This window comes from Kwoniella newhampshirensis, chromosome 8 (assembly GCF_039105145.1).
Source record: "Kwoniella newhampshirensis strain CBS 13917 chromosome 8, whole genome shotgun sequence".
In the NCBI taxonomy this organism is placed as follows: domain Eukaryota; kingdom Fungi; phylum Basidiomycota; class Tremellomycetes; order Tremellales; family Cryptococcaceae; genus Kwoniella; species Kwoniella newhampshirensis.
Window position 1 is genome coordinate 959,995 of NC_089962.1, and position 18,045 is coordinate 978,039.

General features: G+C 51.1%; 9 protein-coding genes across 9 annotated transcripts; 6 read left to right on the top strand and 3 right to left on the bottom strand.

Annotated features, from left to right (window-relative positions):
• Nucleotides 1–2,893: 2,893 nt before the first annotated feature.
• Nucleotides 2,894–4,524, bottom strand: IAR55_004553 (uncharacterized protein; the record flags this gene model as incomplete). Its single annotated transcript, XM_066947651.1, has 3 exons — nucleotides 2,894–2,959; nucleotides 3,017–3,314; nucleotides 4,310–4,524. 3 exons carry the CDS (start codon nucleotides 4,522–4,524, stop codon nucleotides 2,894–2,896), a joined length of 579 nt encoding a protein of 192 aa, XP_066802065.1.
• Nucleotides 4,525–4,792: 268 nt separating this feature from the next.
• IAR55_004554 (uncharacterized protein) lies at nucleotides 4,793–5,507 on the top strand (the record flags this gene model as incomplete). The annotated part of the gene is made up of 5 exons (XM_066947652.1): nucleotides 4,793–4,813; nucleotides 4,884–4,953; nucleotides 5,007–5,040; nucleotides 5,133–5,236; nucleotides 5,446–5,507. 5 exons carry the CDS (start codon nucleotides 4,793–4,795, stop codon nucleotides 5,505–5,507), a joined length of 291 nt encoding a protein of 96 aa, XP_066802066.1.
• Nucleotides 5,508–6,004: 497 nt separating this feature from the next.
• IAR55_004555 (uncharacterized protein) lies at nucleotides 6,005–7,333 on the top strand (the record flags this gene model as incomplete). The annotated part of the gene is made up of 3 exons (XM_066947653.1): nucleotides 6,005–6,198; nucleotides 6,334–6,502; nucleotides 6,596–7,333. The coding sequence occupies 3 exons, from the start codon at nucleotides 6,005–6,007 to the stop codon at nucleotides 7,331–7,333; spliced, it is 1,101 nt and encodes a 366-aa protein (XP_066802067.1).
• A 444-nt stretch (nucleotides 7,334–7,777) lies between these two features.
• Nucleotides 7,778–9,834, top strand: IAR55_004556 (uncharacterized protein; the record flags this gene model as incomplete). Its single annotated transcript, XM_066947654.1, has 6 exons — nucleotides 7,778–7,814; nucleotides 7,875–7,992; nucleotides 8,416–8,475; nucleotides 8,662–8,798; nucleotides 9,022–9,164; nucleotides 9,265–9,834. 6 exons carry the CDS (start codon nucleotides 7,778–7,780, stop codon nucleotides 9,832–9,834), a joined length of 1,065 nt encoding a protein of 354 aa, XP_066802068.1.
• Nucleotides 9,835–9,868: 34 nt separating this feature from the next.
• IAR55_004557 (uncharacterized protein) lies at nucleotides 9,869–11,549 on the bottom strand (the record flags this gene model as incomplete). The annotated part of the gene is made up of 3 exons (XM_066947655.1): nucleotides 9,869–10,330; nucleotides 10,375–11,041; nucleotides 11,281–11,549. 3 exons carry the CDS (start codon nucleotides 11,547–11,549, stop codon nucleotides 9,869–9,871), a joined length of 1,398 nt encoding a protein of 465 aa, XP_066802069.1.
• A 357-nt stretch (nucleotides 11,550–11,906) lies between these two features.
• IAR55_004558 (uncharacterized protein) lies at nucleotides 11,907–13,413 on the top strand (the record flags this gene model as incomplete). The annotated part of the gene is made up of 3 exons (XM_066947656.1): nucleotides 11,907–11,937; nucleotides 11,986–12,269; nucleotides 12,325–13,413. The coding sequence occupies 3 exons, from the start codon at nucleotides 11,907–11,909 to the stop codon at nucleotides 13,411–13,413; spliced, it is 1,404 nt and encodes a 467-aa protein (XP_066802070.1).
• Nucleotides 13,414–14,150: 737 nt separating this feature from the next.
• On the top strand, nucleotides 14,151–15,091 carry IAR55_004559 (uncharacterized protein; the record flags this gene model as incomplete). Its single annotated transcript, XM_066947657.1, has 3 exons — nucleotides 14,151–14,290; nucleotides 14,399–14,567; nucleotides 14,621–15,091. 3 exons carry the CDS (start codon nucleotides 14,151–14,153, stop codon nucleotides 15,089–15,091), a joined length of 780 nt encoding a protein of 259 aa, XP_066802071.1.
• Nucleotides 15,092–15,378: 287 nt separating this feature from the next.
• IAR55_004560 (uncharacterized protein) lies at nucleotides 15,379–16,185 on the bottom strand (the record flags this gene model as incomplete). The annotated part of the gene is made up of 5 exons (XM_066947658.1): nucleotides 15,379–15,739; nucleotides 15,790–15,803; nucleotides 15,908–15,999; nucleotides 16,042–16,081; nucleotides 16,144–16,185. The coding sequence occupies 5 exons, from the start codon at nucleotides 16,183–16,185 to the stop codon at nucleotides 15,379–15,381; spliced, it is 549 nt and encodes a 182-aa protein (XP_066802072.1).
• A 500-nt stretch (nucleotides 16,186–16,685) lies between these two features.
• Nucleotides 16,686–17,495, top strand: IAR55_004561 (uncharacterized protein; the record flags this gene model as incomplete). Its single annotated transcript, XM_066947659.1, has 5 exons — nucleotides 16,686–16,725; nucleotides 16,803–16,831; nucleotides 17,087–17,114; nucleotides 17,244–17,377; nucleotides 17,463–17,495. The coding sequence occupies 5 exons, from the start codon at nucleotides 16,686–16,688 to the stop codon at nucleotides 17,493–17,495; spliced, it is 264 nt and encodes an 87-aa protein (XP_066802073.1).
• Nucleotides 17,496–18,045: the final 550 nt, after the last annotated feature.

Consider the following 18,045-nt stretch of genomic DNA (forward strand, 5'->3'; position numbering starts at 1 on the left):
GTACGGTACCGCAGTAGCGCTGTGTGAGTGCTGTAGCTGTTACGTAAGCGACTGATCATTGAATTCTGACATTCTTCTCCAATGCAACATCAACTGAAAGTCTCAAAGCCTGGCATGACCGTTTTGGTCACTAGCCTTTGCAGATGACATGTGGTTAGCAAAGGGAGGATGGCTAGGTAGAGATGTACTTAGCAGTGTCATTACTAGTTATGTGGTAATTTCGGCTACCGTCGCCCCCTTACAATCAACGTCTCTCTGAACCGCTGAAGGTACTGCATACCGACATCTGTGGACCTGCCACAGTAATCTCTAGAGGCGGTGCTTGCTATCTCCTTATTATCTACGATGGAGAAGTACAAGGTCTGTAGACTAGTGGATCGACACTTGGCAAATCGGACACTCAAAGCAAGATGGGTGAACACATGGAAGATCCCGGCGAGGCAGCAGCGTTCAAAACACAATGCATTCCCAAGGGTTCCTCCCAAATTGACGGTGTCAACTTCTCTGAGCTATTTGCAGCAGTAGCTCACAAAAATCCATCTCAAGTGTTTCTGGCACTGATGATTTACAACCTCGAATGTGACCAAGTCAACATTGAAGGAGTGTTCCTCAATGGCGATCTACAAGAATCAATATATCTGGAAGCACCGGAAGGCAGTGATATACCAGCAAACAAGGTATTGTTGTCGTGCTAGTCATGTACGGTCTCAGACAGTCTCTTTGCTCTTTCAGAAAGGCACTTGATCTCTGGCTTAGAATCTCATGGACTGGTACCACCAGTTCAAGTGAGTCCCTGTTTCTATGTCCCACAGCGTGCATGCTCTTGGTATATGTGGACAATCAACTCATTGCTTGCAACTCTCGATCTGTCTGCCTTGGACAACTTCAAAAAGGTGCACAATGCAAAATTCGAGTGTTCTAATTCCGGCCCAGCTGGTCACTTCCTTGGGCTCAATATACACCGCAGGCGCTATACCTCCCAGGAATATATCATGGATGCCATACTTGCATGACTTGACATGTTAGCAACTTCAAGGCATCACCAGTGACCAAACTCAAATATGAAGATGCATGCCCTGTACATTTCCACAGGTAGTTGGTGCCATCTTTTATCCCTCTACTGTCTCTTGATTTGATTGCTTGTAAGTGTCTGAAGTCTTTTTAAGATCCATTAGCAAGAGGAGCAAAAAAAACATTGCAAGCACCAAAATGTCGGAATTAAATGATCAGTCGCTTACGTAACAGCTCCAACACTTACACAGCGCTACTGTGGTACCGTACTTAGCTATCCGCAGATCTAACTTTCTCTTCTTCTTCTTTTCTTTTCTTTCTCTGAGCATGCAATTATTATCTCAACACAAAACACTGTCTCCGCTGTATCCATGAGACTTCAGACCTCTGCCTCACCTTTGCTGGCATCTCTAGCAAGAAAATAGCACTTTGCTATGTGAATGCAGACTGGGAAGGTGACTTAGACACCAGAAGATCAACCACCGGATCTATATTCAAGGTTTACCGCAAGACAGTAGCCTGGAAGTCAAGAAGGGAACTAACTGTTGTTCTTTCAAATACAGAGGCAGAATACATGGCATCAGCGGATGCGGCAAGACAAGCTACCTGGCTGTGACTTCTCTTGCACAATCTACGACTTGGATCTGTTCAAGATCCTCTTCCTTTACTCAGCGACAATGCCGGATTGATAGCACTTCACAAAAACCCAGGCAATCACAAAAAACAATCCAAGCATATAGTAATAAGAAAAAAGGTCCAAGATAAGTCAATGTCCCTCTCACATGTTCCCTCTGCCGATAATCTGGTAGACCTCTCACAAAGTCCTTGCTTTCTCAAACTTTGCTTGACTCTGTAATCTACTTGGTATTACGATAGTAATCTTCTTTGCCTTGCCCGACTCTCCACAATGGTACTGATTCCTTCTCCTAGCTAGTCCTCCCAACTTGTACGCAATACACTGTACTTAGCTATCCACAGATTTTACTTTCTCTTTCTCTTTTCTTTTTTTCTCTGCGCATGCCATCATGGTATTAACACATTGAGGGACCATTTCTCACCTTTGTCTACCTTTGAATAAATGATACCTAACTTCTTGCCCTACAAAGTTTGTGAAATTACGGAAGTCCCGATTCACAGATATGTTGAGATGCTTAGCAAAGTTCGGCGGTGTAAGGTTTACTGATCTGTCTTTTCCAAAAGGTTTCTGGTACTTCAAATTGTCAATGTCCGCCATGTTTCGGGATCCGCTTGTGCCTTTGTTGAACTTCGTGATGATTCGGTAATCGGTAATGTTACGAGTCGTATTGGGATATGACCGTGATGCCGAGAAATGATTGTGACCCTAGGCCCCTTGTGTTCAGTCCTCCAGTCCTTGACACAAAGATTGGCGGAAATGTTTATCATTGTTGGCTTTTCTGTTTTATTTCTTACTCAGCAATAACAGTCGCGTTCCAGATCTCCGTCCTTTGTTGGAAGCCATACCAATCTGCGAGCAGTTGATATCGGACGAGTTCGGAGACGATAGCAAATGATTCTCCCCGGTTACGGGGAATCTTGGTGGTTCTGGTGCACCTCTGGCAGTCAGGGCCTCTCTAGACTATGCCCAGCAACGTTCCCCAAACGACCAGATTCTTTCACCCTCATGTGCGTGTCCAAACTGTACGTAGGGATCCAGGTCAGACGGATTGCAGGAGCAGCGATCCTAAGGCAGACGGACTGACACTGCATCTTGAGACCGCTGTGTCTGTGATTTCAGAGTCTGTAAGGAAGTCCGCTGGATAGAGACGTGTAAGGATTCGCGTTCGGGTCTTCCAATACAGTTGCATGCTGTCTTTGACCATGTAGTAACACTTGGGATTGAGCTCAAAAAACCCGAACATTCCTATAGTCCCCGGCTACGCCTGTTGGTCGTGGTCGTATCAGTTGAAGCAATGGAATCGGATCGGACCTGCATCGTGTCAGCATGATGCTTTTGCATGAACAATATGAGCACCTGCAGACTCGCCTTTCTCTCAAAAGGTACCAAACCCTCCCGCTGAGCCCTCACTGTCCTAAGCTCCTGCTCGACTCTATCCACTTGTCTTTTCATGTCGATCAGTGCGCTGGCAGCCTGAAGCAGACTCTCGAAAATTTCAAGGTTCCCCCTCGTTGGCATGACCAGCTTGTGCGCACTGATACCCAGCTCATTGAGCAGCTCGGTAATTCTTATGGCCGCAGTAGGTTTCGGCAAAGGCAGCTTTGTCGATCTGAGATAGACCGGTTGATGGATTGGATGTTTACTTGCGAGGTGCGAGGTGTGCGGACTGTTGACCGGCGGAGGGACGTGATAGATACAATGTGCGATATCTACAATCAGCTCATCCAGGCAAGTATGACCTACCAAATGCAGTCGAATCCTTCTGTTTCTTTGGTGCAGCAGGACTTGGCACTATCAGTGCCTCTTCCTCCGGACGTCTTCGCTTTTTGTTCTAATGAAGATCAGCTTCAACTTAGCTTTCCCACCCACCTTGTCCACTCCAATGATCGCCTCAATGTTACCCTGGTCGATGTCGACCAAACCGCTGTCCAGCCCCATGACTGTGCGCATGAGGTCATCTCTGTCCGCTCGATATCTCCTCTGGTTTTGCTCCATACGCTTGATCTCAACATACAGCGCCTCTTCTTCTGCAATTTCCGCCGCGGTCAAGTGGAACAACTCAGAAGCGTATTGCTTGCGTTTGGTCTCCCGCGCTGTCGGTCAGCAGTGTCAGAATCACCCACTCACCCTTATCGAATGCATACGCGTGGATGAGCTGCTGTTGCGCCTGTGGATCAGTTGCCGTTCTGGTGCGCACGAGGCGACGACAGATCGTATAGTAACGATCTTTGATATCCTACTTGTCAGCCTTGCGTACCAATGATTTGACTTACCTCGATAGATCTTCGCTTCTCCGACCCCGCTCCAGACGCTCCCAGATACGCGTATCGATCAGCTGCAATCACGAATCTCAAATCATATGCTCGTAATAGATCAAAAAGGTATGTCGTCTCATGTGGCGTCCAGTCCGGGTCGACCAGGTGCTGATCATATTCGTATTGACTATACTCCATCACCGACGGGCCGTACGTGTTGAATTTCCCAAAATAATCGACTTGACATCAGCGTATTGTTCAAGCTGCTTTCACCTACCGATATCTTGCGGATCTCTGTCTGTAATCCTTGCCCAATGTGCCAATCGCGAACCATCTTTTCGGGCAGCGGGAGTGAATTCGGTCCATTCCCTGGGCTGGTCAGACAGAATCTTCAGATCGTACCCACCATTTCACTTTCTTTCTCAATCCGGGCCGCTCACGATACTTGACTGCCGCGAGCGAGGCCTGTACCTCAGCAAGGGATGGTGCATTGTCTCCAATCAAAGCATAGAGCTCTCTCGAGATGCCGTCTGGTTTCTTGACAGCGGGCAATGCCCGTTTCCCTTGGGAAGGGCCAGCTTGGGGTAGATTGAGGATTGATCGCACATCTTGTGACGACATAACGGCGTTGAACGTCTCAGCGAGCTGGGGGTGGGTCAGAAGGAGGAGCAGGAGAAGAGAACAAGGTGAAGAAGGAAGAGAGAGAGAAGAATGAAGAGGCAAAACAACAATGTAATCCCAGTTGAATCGCTCGTTGCGAGGGAATTTGCTTCCGTTCTCGTTACAAAACTCGCAGTGCTTTCGGAACTGATCCATCCCTTTTCGCTTCTTGTCATTGATCTATCTTCTATACGCACACCAGGCATCAGGGTGCCCTCGTCAAAGGAGCATGGACATCAGACAAGCGACTGTGCGTTCTCAAACTCCTACACATGGTTCGCATCTCATCCCTCTGTACTGATCCATACAACCTTGCGCAGATCGATGACTTGTTGGGCATGCAAAATGCCAACCTGCTCAACCTTCCCGAAAACTATACCTTCAAATACTGTACGTTTCTCGCCTGTCAATTTGAAATGAATCTGACTATTCGTGCCATTCAGACCTGTATCATGCCTTGACGTGGCCGGAGCTCTCGTATGTCGCCGTGGATCCCCGTGGCCGGATTGTCGGCTACATCCTTGCGAAGATGTGAGTGAACTTTGCCTCGACTCTGCTGACCTCGACAGGGAGGAAGAGCCGAGTGATGAACCGAGCGGCCATGTCACATCGATATCAGTCCTCCGACCGTACCGTCGTCTAGGCTTGGCGAACAAGCTAATGAAACAGTCTCGTGAGTTCCCCCCGGTCGGTATATTTCTGAACCTCCACAGAAGAGGCAATGGTTGCGCACTACCACGCCTCTCATATCACGCTGCATGTCCGAAAGTCCAATCGAGCCGCGATATCCCTTTATAGAGATACTCTCGGATTCGAAGTTCACGTCATGGAGAAGGGCTACTGTAAGTTGCGCTGTGCGGAATTGCAGCTGACTACTCTCAGATGCCGACGGGGAAGATGCCTATGGCATGCGATACCTGTTCAAGAAGCCGACCGCCTCATAGACCTATGCATATATCTGTGTCTAAGCCTTTCCATGTCCGATGCCCATGTTTGGTGTTGCTTCGGGCTTTGATTCTGCAAATCCGAGAGAGATGCGCCGTTTTTCTGCTAGAAGTGAAAGGGTGGATTCATCTCTCCACCTCACGGCAAGGCTTTGGGGTTTCAGCTCATCACACGTCTGAGGAGGGGTCTTTGCTGCCTGTATATGAGCGTATGACAGTTCACGTAGCGTCCTTGCGATGCTATGCCGAGTGCGTGGAACGGGGTCTGAAATCACTGAGGCCATCAAATATCAAATGATTGATGGTTGATCTGGCTACAGTCCAGGTTACGTAAATGATCTCGGGGCATCAACACATCTACCTCCACACTTGAAAATATCCCAACCACCACCACCTCTCGCAAAAATCATTCTAACATCCCATATTCTGTTATCAACCTCTTGATCTCGCATTGAAAGCCCACATCCTCCCTCTCTCGCCCATACAGCATACTCGCGATGACCGAACAAACGTATCTGACCTCGGCTTCGGTGCTGATCAAGTCGTTGCGAGCGCCTTCTGACCCCCCAGCGCAAAATGGCCCCTCAAAGATACACATCGCTTTGGAGGCATGGAGCACCACCAACTTTCACATCCCACGAAAAGCTGAGATCCTCCGAGACTGGGTAGTCGATACATGGGCAAGGACGAGGTGAGCGCAATCAAGGTGGCAAGGTCACTGACTTTCAAGTTCTACACTTCTCGATCTGGACTACCACCGCCTACTCGTAAACACAGATCCTCAAGCAAATGCGCCCAACTTCGCTCCGCTACAGATCCTGTCCAGTTTCTTCGCAAACTCCCCCCCTCCCTCCTTACTCCCCATCGCTGCAGAATCCTTCTCGATTCTTTTCACGTCTCGCGAGATGCTCAAGTCAGAGGCATGGGTAGAAGTCTGGATCAGCATGCTCAAATACCTCAGCGCGATCTCCCCATCGCCAGATCTCACTTCGCTAGTTCATCTCGTTTGCACTGAAGTGGACCGGAGTCAAGCATCAAGCGCCAGTATCAAGAAAGTAAGTTGTCCATCTTGATTCCGCTGACAGCAGAATGCGCAAGCCACTACCTCTTGTTATCCCATCTACGCTCAAGCGTTTCTCCATCACTCGGCGCTCCGGACTTCCCTCAACAAGAGTCTCGCTTCGATTTTATTCCACCCCATCAACCTTGCGGCCGATCCTCTCCTTCCCATCTTGAATTCTTCTGCTTCTCTTGCCGCACTCCCAACGCTCTTCCAGACTCTCGTCGTGACTTATCATTCCGGTCGTTTCAACCTCTTTACACAAGCCTCCAGTAGCAAAGTCTCTCACGATGTTTTTGTGGCAAGTAAGGAACGTGAAGCCGTGCGTAACACCCTGGAGGACATTGTGGCCAGTCTCGACGGCCTGGATCAGACCGCCGAAGTGTGGCAATGCCGTGCTGCTGTTTGGCGGGTCATCGCTCAATGGGGAGGTTACATGGAACGTGAGCCTGCCTGGAATAGACTTGTCCATAACGAGGCGAGAAAAGCCGAAGCCGCACTGGTTCAACACCTAAGTCCTATCCTTGACCTCATCGCCACGCTCGAACAGCTTGACCACGACCAAGCAAGACTGTCTGACGACGTAGTACGATGGTGCATAGCCGTGAGTAACGCCCAACGCTTTCTCGCTGACAAAGCAGACACCCCCAAGCCATCACGCAATCGCCACAACGATTCTCCTCTCTCTACTTCGCTTCCACCAACTTACTCACACCACACCAGTCTTCTTCACCCTTATCATTACCGCGATCGGGGGGCTTTTTGATGAGTCCCTTCCAGACGACGCAATCCAATCATTGTATCAACTCACTGTCAAAGGCCCACTCATCGCTCGGTCCTTCCGCGAACACCTTGTCGTAGCACTGCAAGCGACTGTCCCTAGCAAGCGAAGATCTCCAGCCTGGGATAGCATTTTATTCGGGCTGTTCCCGAGTCAGTCGTCAAAGAAACGAAAGCGTTCCGAACCTACTGCCTTTGCGGCTCGTATCGGCGTCCACAGCAGACTAGTTTCCCTCTGCCTTCAGTCAGTGAACGGCGGTATCAACGATTCTGATGAAGAGATTCTTTCCTTCACACATCAATTTCTCACCCTTGGGTCTGATTCTCTTGGATGGTCGCACAGTGTTGTTATGGCGGCCAGAACCCGCGTGGCCTTGCATGCTGAACGAGTCCTCTCCCAATCGCTCATTCCCCTCGAGGAGCTCTCCGCATGCATAGAAGACGACTCGGAATCACGTTTCGAAGCGGTGAGTTTATTTCAGTGATTCCACGCTTACCCCAGATACGCTACTTTTTCCACCGCGCAGCTCGCAGCCTACGTCTAGACGAGACCATCCCTGTCGATCCCATCGACGCCATCCTTTCTACATTGCAGCCATCGTCATCCTCGTGGCAGATCGTCTCGCAATACCTTCCCATCCTAGAGTAAGTCTCCTTCGGCAACAACGCTAATTGTAGTCTCGCGTCCACTCCAACCCAGATCGAAAAGCTCGCCCGATTAGTATTAGCTGCGGTCGTCTACTCGCCGAACGCCAACCTTTTTGCATCCAGCAGTATATGGGAGCTTCCTAACCTAAGAGGTGAATTTGATTTTCGATCATCGCTGACTCTAGACTGTTTACAATCCCTAGTTGCCTCTAAGTCGATCTCCCTTCTCGACATAGCTCCCACCTCCTACCTCGGTCGGAAGCGGCGAGCCGCGATGATTGAAGACATTGCAAGAAACGAGTTGTCATCAGCCATCACCTGGCTGGATCGAATGGTTGCAGAGGCAGAGCAACCGGCACTTTTGGTGAGTCCATTAAACGAGCAACGCTGACCCTAGTTGCACAACGATACCCTCCCCAGGCTCATCGAAGTGACTGCCACTGATGGCTCTGCCGTCCCTCTATGGAGAAAGACTGTCAGGTGAGTGTCAGTACGCAGTATCGCTGACTTCCAGCCATGTTTGTCGCTCCCAAGAAGCCCTTACTACGACAATAAGTCTACTCGAACCAACCGCCAACCCTGCCACATTGTTGTTCTGCGAAGAAATCATGCGTCATCCGTTGGATAGGTGAGTCTCTCGGCTCGATTGTGCTGACCTGTATATAGCCTTCCCGCCCCTATACGGACTCAGCTGTCAGATCTCTGCAACAAGACAGTCGACTTCCTCCGACCACTGGTCGATGTCCGAACGATACCTGGGTGGAATACCATGTTCCAATTTAGCCGTTGGCTAGGACGAACGCGTAAGTTACCGAGCTGAATTCCGCTGACGGCAGCCGCCCCTACTGGCCTTGCACGCCAGCTGTGCTCTACAGTATTGCAGACCGACGCCCGTCACGCATCGGCTGTGTTACAGTTGCTCGCTAATGAAGACACGCCCATCGAAGAGCTTGTCTGCACCTGCGTTCGCTTCCTCGACAGACATCCAGATCGTGAGTCATACGTTCAGTCACCTGCTGACTTCAGTCCCACTCGACGTCAATATCTTTCCCAATCCCACCGAGATCATCTGTATCTGCATTGATTTGCTCAAAGGACCTTCTTACCATTTGGCTACCCTGGAGCTCCTCCAACGACTTGCTGCCTTCAGTGAGACTCCAAAGCAGCTCGTACGGACGGCATTGCAAGGAGGCCTCAACAACATGCACTTCGTCGCAACGATAGTGGAGGAAAGAGTAAGCGATTGAATTCTTTCATAGCTGACAACAGTTCTCTTCCCTTCGCAACGATGATGTCCTGCTTATCTTCGAATCGTGTCTGCGAAACGCCACTACTCTGGAGAGCATCCTCAAGATTCTCAACACCCTGACCCGGCGTCGTCCCGATCTCATCCGTTTCACTCTGCCCCAACTCATCGAAGTGATTTGTGCCATCTTGAACTCTTTGCAGGCTCCCCGCCGCGCCACAAGTACTCCCAATCCCCATGCTACAGCCCTTTCACGTTTCCTCATTCTCCTTGCGCAGACTCGCTTCGGCAATAACCATGAAATCAGTCCTTTGGCCAAACACGTACCTGCGATACTCGTTACTTACGTCCGTGCTGGTGCCGATCTCCACTTGGGATACACTACGTCGGTCCGCCGGGACCTCGAGCCCGGATTGCTCGCTTTGTGCAACCTGGTCACCTCCGGAGGCAGGATCAACTCGCGTGGACGGGAAGGAGAAGGCCTAGCAGTACCATTCGGTCTTGGTGAAGGCATTTCGTCAGAAGGTGAAAAAGAGCTGTACGCAGACTTGTGGCAGACCTGGAGTAAAGCCCGTTACACCGGTCAAGGGTAGAATGTACATGCATAGATATTCCGTTGAAGAATGCTCAACTTTTAGGACCTAGTCCCGAAAATAACGTCGCTAACATGTCCTGTTGAGCCGGACCGAGTTGTGTGGGGTACTGCGGAGGGCGTGGCGTGTAACCAGCCGGCATCGGGGGAGGGGGCCTTTGGAAGAATTGGGGGGGTGGTGGGTAGTTCAATGGGAGGTTTGGAAATGACCCTGCGGGTGGCCGAACAAAAGGAGGGTATCCCATATCGTGAGGAGCGCCATCGAACACATTGGGTGGTCGAGCATACGAGGACAGGGACAGATGGGGAGGTGGTCGAGCAAATTGCTGTTGACGTTGAGCTTGACTCAACAGCTGCAACGGATCCGGTGCTCGTTCATGGGGGTCGACATACGTATGTTGCACCAGAAGATTAGGTGGGCGATATTGAGCTTGAGGGAAGTTCGGACTGACGTTAACAGGCGGGGAAGACATATGGCGCAGATCGTCCACTCCACGCTCGGGCGACTGAACATCAGCCATGTTTCCGAATGAATACTCACCTTGGTAGATAGCAATCCCATCAGTCTCGCCATGCGTTCATCCCTTGGTTCCTCGTGTGTCTCCGCTTGAGGAATGGGTAAAGATTCAGATTGCGGCTCTGGGGCGCCGAAAAACTTCTGGAAACGGCTTGTGAATGCGGAAGCTGCAGGTTTTGCCGACCCCTCGTCGTCCGACCCATCATGAGCTTGAGTTAGATAATCCGCAGCGTTGAACGACTTTGCCTTGAAACCGGGTGGAGCACTCGGAGCGGAAGAGGAAGCAATGGCCGGATCTGTACCAAAGAATGCTTCCGCTCTCCAATCACCTCCGACATCCTTCGATTTCATTGCTCTCTTGTGTGCCGCGATCATATCTTCTCCCGGGATGAATTTGATTAACGGATCCGATTCCTTGGCGATGGCCGGATCCTCAATCACTGCATCATCCATCCAGGCTGGCTCCGATGAGTCCTCCTCTCGTGGCTGCCAATTCGGTCGTCGAGGATCGCGCGGCAGAGTGCGGTCAGGTCGTCTCCATTCCTCCTCTTTGCGCTTGTCTCTTTTCGCTTGGTCCTGGGTTGCGTTGACTTCCCCTCCACCACCCAACCGCATGCCAGGAGTTCGCACAGCGAATCGTCCCATCTGTCCTCCATAGGATGGTTCCGGTGCATCGGGTTGACGACGCAATCTACTAGTCAATTCTCATCCATGCTTTTGGAACTCACCCGATGTTTCTCCCACCGCGTCCGATGCCTCTCCCCACGCCTATACCCCCTCCAAATCCAAATCCTTCGCCAAAGCCGCCGCGTCTGGAGCTGGACGGCGGACCTATCGACGCTATCGCAGGGTCTTCCAGATGTTGTGCGGGTGCGGATTTCGTACCGGCCCTAGATCTGTCAGGACGACTTTCCTATTCTTTGTACTCACCCAAACCACGTTTCCAATGGACTCATTGTCCGAGGTGGACCCTGTCGCCTACACTTCTTGCCGATGCGCAACATGTCTTGCCTGGAGTAATATACAATGTCCTTGCGGTACGATCCTATCCCCAGTATCGCGTTCATCTCCTCACTCGCTTCTGCATCGTTCAGCTTGTTCTCGGCAAGGTCAGGGGAGAGTGCTGAGAAAGGGTTGATGTTTGGGTCGGGCGCTAATGGCTTGGGCGAGGTCGTTGAGCTGGGTGATACTGAAGGCATCAACGTGGGTCCTCGTTGGATCTACTCACATGGTCCCATGGTGAGTTCTCCTTCGATGAGAGGCAGGTAGCGTTACGAGCTACGGGTTGAGATGGTAAAGTGAGAGACAGAGAAGGGAGAAGGTAGGAAGGAAGGAAGGAAAAGTGAGCGAGAGAAAGGGGGAATACCATCTTTGCCACGTGGCTTTCGCTATTTACGTTTCTGCCGCTGACGTCTGTTGGCAACTACAACCGGGGATATCATTCAGTCATTCATTCATCATATCATACATTCATATTCAGATCGTTGTGTTTTGATCTCTCTCTCTCTCTCATCAGTCAGTGTCCTCATGCCTTAAGACGCTCTCATCCGCACACGATGCAGTACCTGTCAAAGGCGTACAACTATTGTGAGTCGTGTTCGTGAAACGCATGACATACAAAGCTGACAATAGCAGACTCCGGTATCAACCCTGCCACCCTCTCAGGTGCCATCGACGTGATCGTGGTCCGTCATGTCGCCAAAGATGGTGCAGTCACTCTCTCTTCCTCACCATTTCATGTGCGATTCGGCAAACTTCAGGTGCTACGCGCGGCCGAGAAGCGTGTCACCATACGACTTCCCAACAACCTGCCTCCACCACATATCGCCCCCTTCGGTATGAAGGTCGGGGAAACGGGAGAAGCGTTTTTCGTCGTGGAGACCGACGAGGAGGTGCCAGAGGACCTCCTGACCAGTCCCGTCGTGATGCCATCCCAAGTGAGTCGCATGGCTTCGATATACTGCTGACTTGCAGCCGGAACTTCCACCTTCTCCACCCATGTCCGATGAAGAGATCGCGGTCAAGAACCACGCCGGACCATCCCTCACCAATGAACCTTTCGGGGAAACCGAGCAGCAAGTGGAACACGATGAAGTGCTGGATGAGGTCGATTTTCTGGATCTGAACGCGCCAGCGACACAACCCAAATCTTTCCTTAATTCAGCGTCCTCTCTTATTCCCTCCATCCCATTTATATCTCCCTCGTCCAGTCAATCAGGCTCCTCGTCACCGGGACAATCCGCTGGCCCAGCCGCTAATCCTCGCCAGTCCCATCCCGCACCTGCTGTATCCGGCACTAATCCTGAACCGAATCCAATGGACGCAGCTCCTGGCGAATCGACCGACCTTCCTGCGCACGACGAGAAACTGAGTGAGACCGACGACGCTCTGCCGAAAGTCAAATCGGGTCAAGGGGAAGGTCCCGAAGTGGTCTACGGCAAGGACGTTGTCCTAGACATGGCCGGGTACCACAGTTCCAAATCACCACAAGTCGATAGTCCACCGCATGATAGCCTGATTGAGACATTAATACAAGACCTTCTCACCTCAGTACAACCGGCGTTGGATCGACCGCCTTTGCCTAATCATCGTGTCACTGAGCCAGACCTTCACCCATTCGATGACACTGACGCCGACACAGACTTACCATCCCTTCACTCCCTATCCCTCAGTCCTTCATCCCGTCGATTTGATCGAGGTCAGTCCGAACCTCCAGAACAATCGCCATCACGGTCTCGATCTCGGGACGTTCCCGTTCGCCAAGCGATGGAAATGGAGTGGGACTGGACGAAAGGTCGCTCCAAAGTAGACATGGAACGAAGCGCTTCAGGACCCATACCACAGGTGACTACGCATCGACACGAAACGCTCACGGGGAAATTGAAAAATGTTGAGGAGAACCCTCATTTATTTGTTCTGGAGCTCCCCAATCACACGCACACTTTTGAGCTTGCACTGTGTGACGGTTTTATGCAAGAAGGTGCAACTGTGAGTGGTGGAGTTACCGTCCAAGCTAATGTCAGGACGCCGAGCGCGAAGCTAGCTTTGTTCGTCACAGAGTGACCTTTCAGACTTTCATCGAGAACCCCGCTGTGGTTAACGACCCTCATCTGGTCATCCGATATCACGACATGTGAGTTTTGCTGCACCAGCCGCGCTTACGACCAGATACCTCACTTGGGCGACCGGCTACCGCTTGCTGTACGCACTGGCGATGTATCGTCGCACTCTAGTGCCACCAGGTCATCCCTCCACGGACCAAACACTTCCATCCCTTTCAGATATCGGCGTCGACGACGCGGCTCCCATCCGATCCTCTTCTGGATACGGCTGGTCTCGTTGGTGGCGTCGAGGTGAGAGCGGCGAAATCTCAACGCAAACTTCAGCAACTCCGGTCGAGGCGAAGCCTGAGATAGCTGAACTTCCTCCATCGGGCAAGCACTACGCGAAAACCCTGCGGTTGTCCTCGGACCAGCTAGTGAGTGCAACCGGCTGCGACACAGGCTCATCACAGGCACAACTTCACTTGAAACCTGGGCCCAACACGGTTCAGTTCTCCGTCACGTCGTCTTACTCAGGTCTCGCTACATGCACTGCGCGGATATTTTTATGGGAGGACACAGATCAAATCGTGATCTCCGACATCGACGGTACTATTACAAAGTAGGTCGATAATCCCCCTCTCCTTCGCTGACAACAGATCCGATGCTCTCGGACACGTATTTGCAGCAATCGGGCGTGATTGGACCCACCTAGGCATCGCGAAATTGTATACAGACATCGGCAACAACGGGTACAAGATGTTATACCTCACTTCCAGAGCCATTGGTCAGGCCGACACCACAAGAGAATACCTCCGCAGTATAATTCAAGGGAATTACCGCCTCCCCGAAGGCCCAGTCATCATGAGCCCCGACCGATTGATGGCCAGTCTTCACCGGTGAGTGACATCCGCGTCGGCCCAGCTGATCTTCAGAGAGGTCATCATGCGCAAGCCCGAGCTATTCAAGATGGCATGTTTACGAGATATACAACGCCTTTTCGGCAGCCAATCCAAAGAAGCCTTCTACGCCGGTTTTGGCAACCGGATAACAGACGCGATGAGTTATCGAAGTGTCGGCATCGAAGCGTCGAAGATTTACACTATCGACTCCGCCGGTGTCGTCAAGACCGAACTACTTTCTGCAGCTGGCCATAAAGGCAGCTACATTCAACTAGTGAGTCCGATTGCACGACAGTCGCTGATGTTTAGAATGACCTTGTCAACGAGGTGTTTCCCCCCGTCAGCACGAAATTCAAACCTGAATTCACCGATTTCAACTACTGGCGATCGACTATTCCTGACATACCTATTCCTGATCTCGCACCTCCCTCTCCAGCCTTGTCCGCTCGATCCGATACTTCCGGCAGACTCAGCGTTTTGGGCAAAATCGCCGGAATCGGTCGTCGTTCATCGAAACAAACCATACTACCTACAAATGATCCGAGTTCACGTCCATCCAGTCCCCTCATCGCACCCTCGATGACGCCTGACGAGCTGAGCGAGCTAGAAGATGACCAAAGGAGTCAGGACAGTATGCCAGGTTCATTTGACGAGGAACATGACCATGTCAATGATGAGTATTTTGACAATACTACGAGGGATCTCGAAGCGCAACACGAAGGGGATTCTTTTGATGACGACGCGATCTTTGATGATGACATTCTCGCAGCGGGCGAGATGCAGCATGTCCCATTTTAGAATATGTACATTTATGCATCACATTGGATCCGAGACCGGGTCGGGGCCTATTTCAGAGTTTCTGATGGTGAGCGAAGTCCTCTGTAATGCACACTCACGAGAAGAACAACACTTTGATCGCCAGAGCCATGGCGCCATGCAGAGTTACGACCGCGATGATCAACAGTCGAGCAAGTTTATTGTCGGCCTGATACGTCAGCATTGTCTGAGGAGTCATGGACTCACGGTTGCCAGCACAGGGTAGATGTTTCCAGTCCTACCCGTTAGCGAAGGTCACATCCTCGCACTTACAAGAAGAATCCCGAGCTGACAGCTGCACCTGCGATCAAGACCCACCGCAAGATACCAACGGGGATCAGGCACACCAAGCTGACCGGGATGTAGAGCCCCATAGCATAGCCGTAGATGCCCAATGCCTCGGCGACTCCCCATTCACCCACTCCCAACCATTTTGTTGCGCCCCAAAGGAGTGCAGGGACCAGGAGACCATATACATAGACCACTGAGACGGCAGTAGAGAGCAGAGGGAGATTGGAGCTCGCATGTGAAGAGCTCATGTATTGTGTGATTGAAGCGATGAGCGTCGAGGTCGTGTAGAGGACAAGGATGAGCGTGGTCAATGTCCAGAAGGGGCCTGGATCGTCAGCTCTGCAATAAGAGGTGAGCTTACCATACAAGTCAATTTGTCCATCACACACCTCGGCGACGAATCCTGGTCGAGGTATCATCGCCATTCCCAGGCGTTTCAGCACAGTACTTGTCTCGACGTCAAAATATGTCTGGATATTAGCTTTGACCAAATGGGGATACCCTCACCTGATAGTAAGCGATATTGAAGGGGCTGAAAGGAACGTCGGGAGGGGATGGTGTCGTCGATCGTTGTGCGGAGGCGTCGGTGTTGAGAAATGCTGCCTAGGTAAGCTCTAAAGTCCACCTTTGTCTCCACTCACTCTTGAATTCGAGACCTGACCCTTGTGTGACATCGGCGGGCTAAGCAGTGTTGTCAGCTGTGAGCTTTTACTCGGTAATGATCACAAGTCTCTGCCACTCACATCATCGTCCACGTCCACAACCGCATAACCCTGCTGTGCCATGTTTGCCCGCTATGACGTGCCGCCCTTTTGCCTCAGGAGGTGAATGTCGTCGACAGGAAAAAGGAAAACAAGCCCAGACGACGGTGAACAAGGCTTTTTACTCGCGACGTGTAACATTGTCAACATCATCAATCCACTCGTTCCCGTCATCGCGCGCCTATTCTCACACCGCCCATCGATCCTCTCGGTAGGACCGGTTTGTTGTGTCTTGTCCTGTGCATCTCGCATGTTGCACTTCACTTTTGCACAGTCTCCGGTGCATTTCCGTTACACAAATCACAGATCGCCCTATCAACATTCCATCGCGTCCCGTACAGACCTTGACAACCGTCCGTTCAACGATCATGTCTACCCCTCAAACCCCCACAGGCGACTTCTCGGCCTCGAATACGCCGCTCAAGAAGTTCAAACTCGTCTTTCTTGGGGAGCAAAGTGTCGGGAAGACTAGTTTGATCACGCGATTTGTGAGTGACCACGAAGGGCCTCACGCTGATGATCAGATGTACGATACGTTTGACAACACCTATCAAGCGACGATAGGTGAGTCACACCTCGTTGTGATGCGCTAATTTCATAGGAATCGACTTCTTATCGAAAACAATGTATCTCGAGGACAGAACGGTTCGTTTACAACTGTGGGATACTGGTGAGTGCAGCTGAAAGCGCAACGTCTACTGACGGTCAGCTGGGTGAGCTTCATGATAGCATGAGATAGACACTGCTAACTGCTGAGACCACGCCTGCTCATAGTCAAGTGAGTAGTGATCCCAAGTCGCATAGCTGACATTCTAGGAACGATTTCGCTCCCTCATTCCTTCTTATATTCGAGACTCTTCCGTTGCTGTTATAGTATACGACATCACAAGTGAGTCGAGCGCCTCTCGACTCGGCTGACATGTAGACCGAACATCCTTCCAGAACACATCGAAGTGGGTCGATGACGTGCGCAACGAACGAGGGCAGGATGTCATCATAGTACTTGTAGGAAACAAGACAGATCTGAACGATAAGCGGTGAGACGCCAAAGCTGAGTGCCCTCGCTGATATTCCTAGACAAGTGACACCAGAAGATCTCGACAAACGAGCGAAAGAGCTCGGCGTGATGTCTATCGAGACATCTGCCAAGGCCGGTTACAATGTGAAGACGCTGTTCAAGAAGATTGCGATGTCTCTTCCAGGAGGAAGCTCAGAAGTAAAGGAGGCTGCCAATACAAGTGAGTGCAAACCAATCTACACCGCGCTGACAAGGAGAAATCGACGTGTCTGCGACTCCACAGGAGGTGCCCCAGGCTTCCGGTTGTCAGTGCTAGTTGTATGATGTGTACCAGTATGCGAGATGCGAGGGTCTGCGGAACCAGGCTTGTCATCATGATTCATTGCAACAGCCAAGAACGGAGTGAGACCAAAATATCACGCCCATCGACCCCCTCAGACTTGTAGACGCGTGCAATGTCGTATCGGGCAGCTAGGAATCCGAACATGAATCTGGAGAGTACATGGCGAAAGTGAGTAATCACAACTTGGCCTTACACGGTTGGCGTACCGTCTGCCTTGCCGGAGTTCAGATCAAAAGCGATGGGTTACTTGGCAGCGAGCATTACCGGCTCTGACGACCCTGCTCGCATCGGTGTTTCGAGCGTGCACCGCAGAGCGTCATTCATGATCATCACTTCCCATCTCTCACATACTTTAGGATGTGTCTTGTCGCGTGAGAATCACAACGGAAAATGCCGAAAGCGTGTGCCGGCTGATCGACTGATACATCTTTGGACCTTACTGAATCTACATAAAAAAGAGAACGTGACTGCCCCAGACTCTGACAATCGTTCTAGCTACTGCCCTCAAACATGACATGCCATA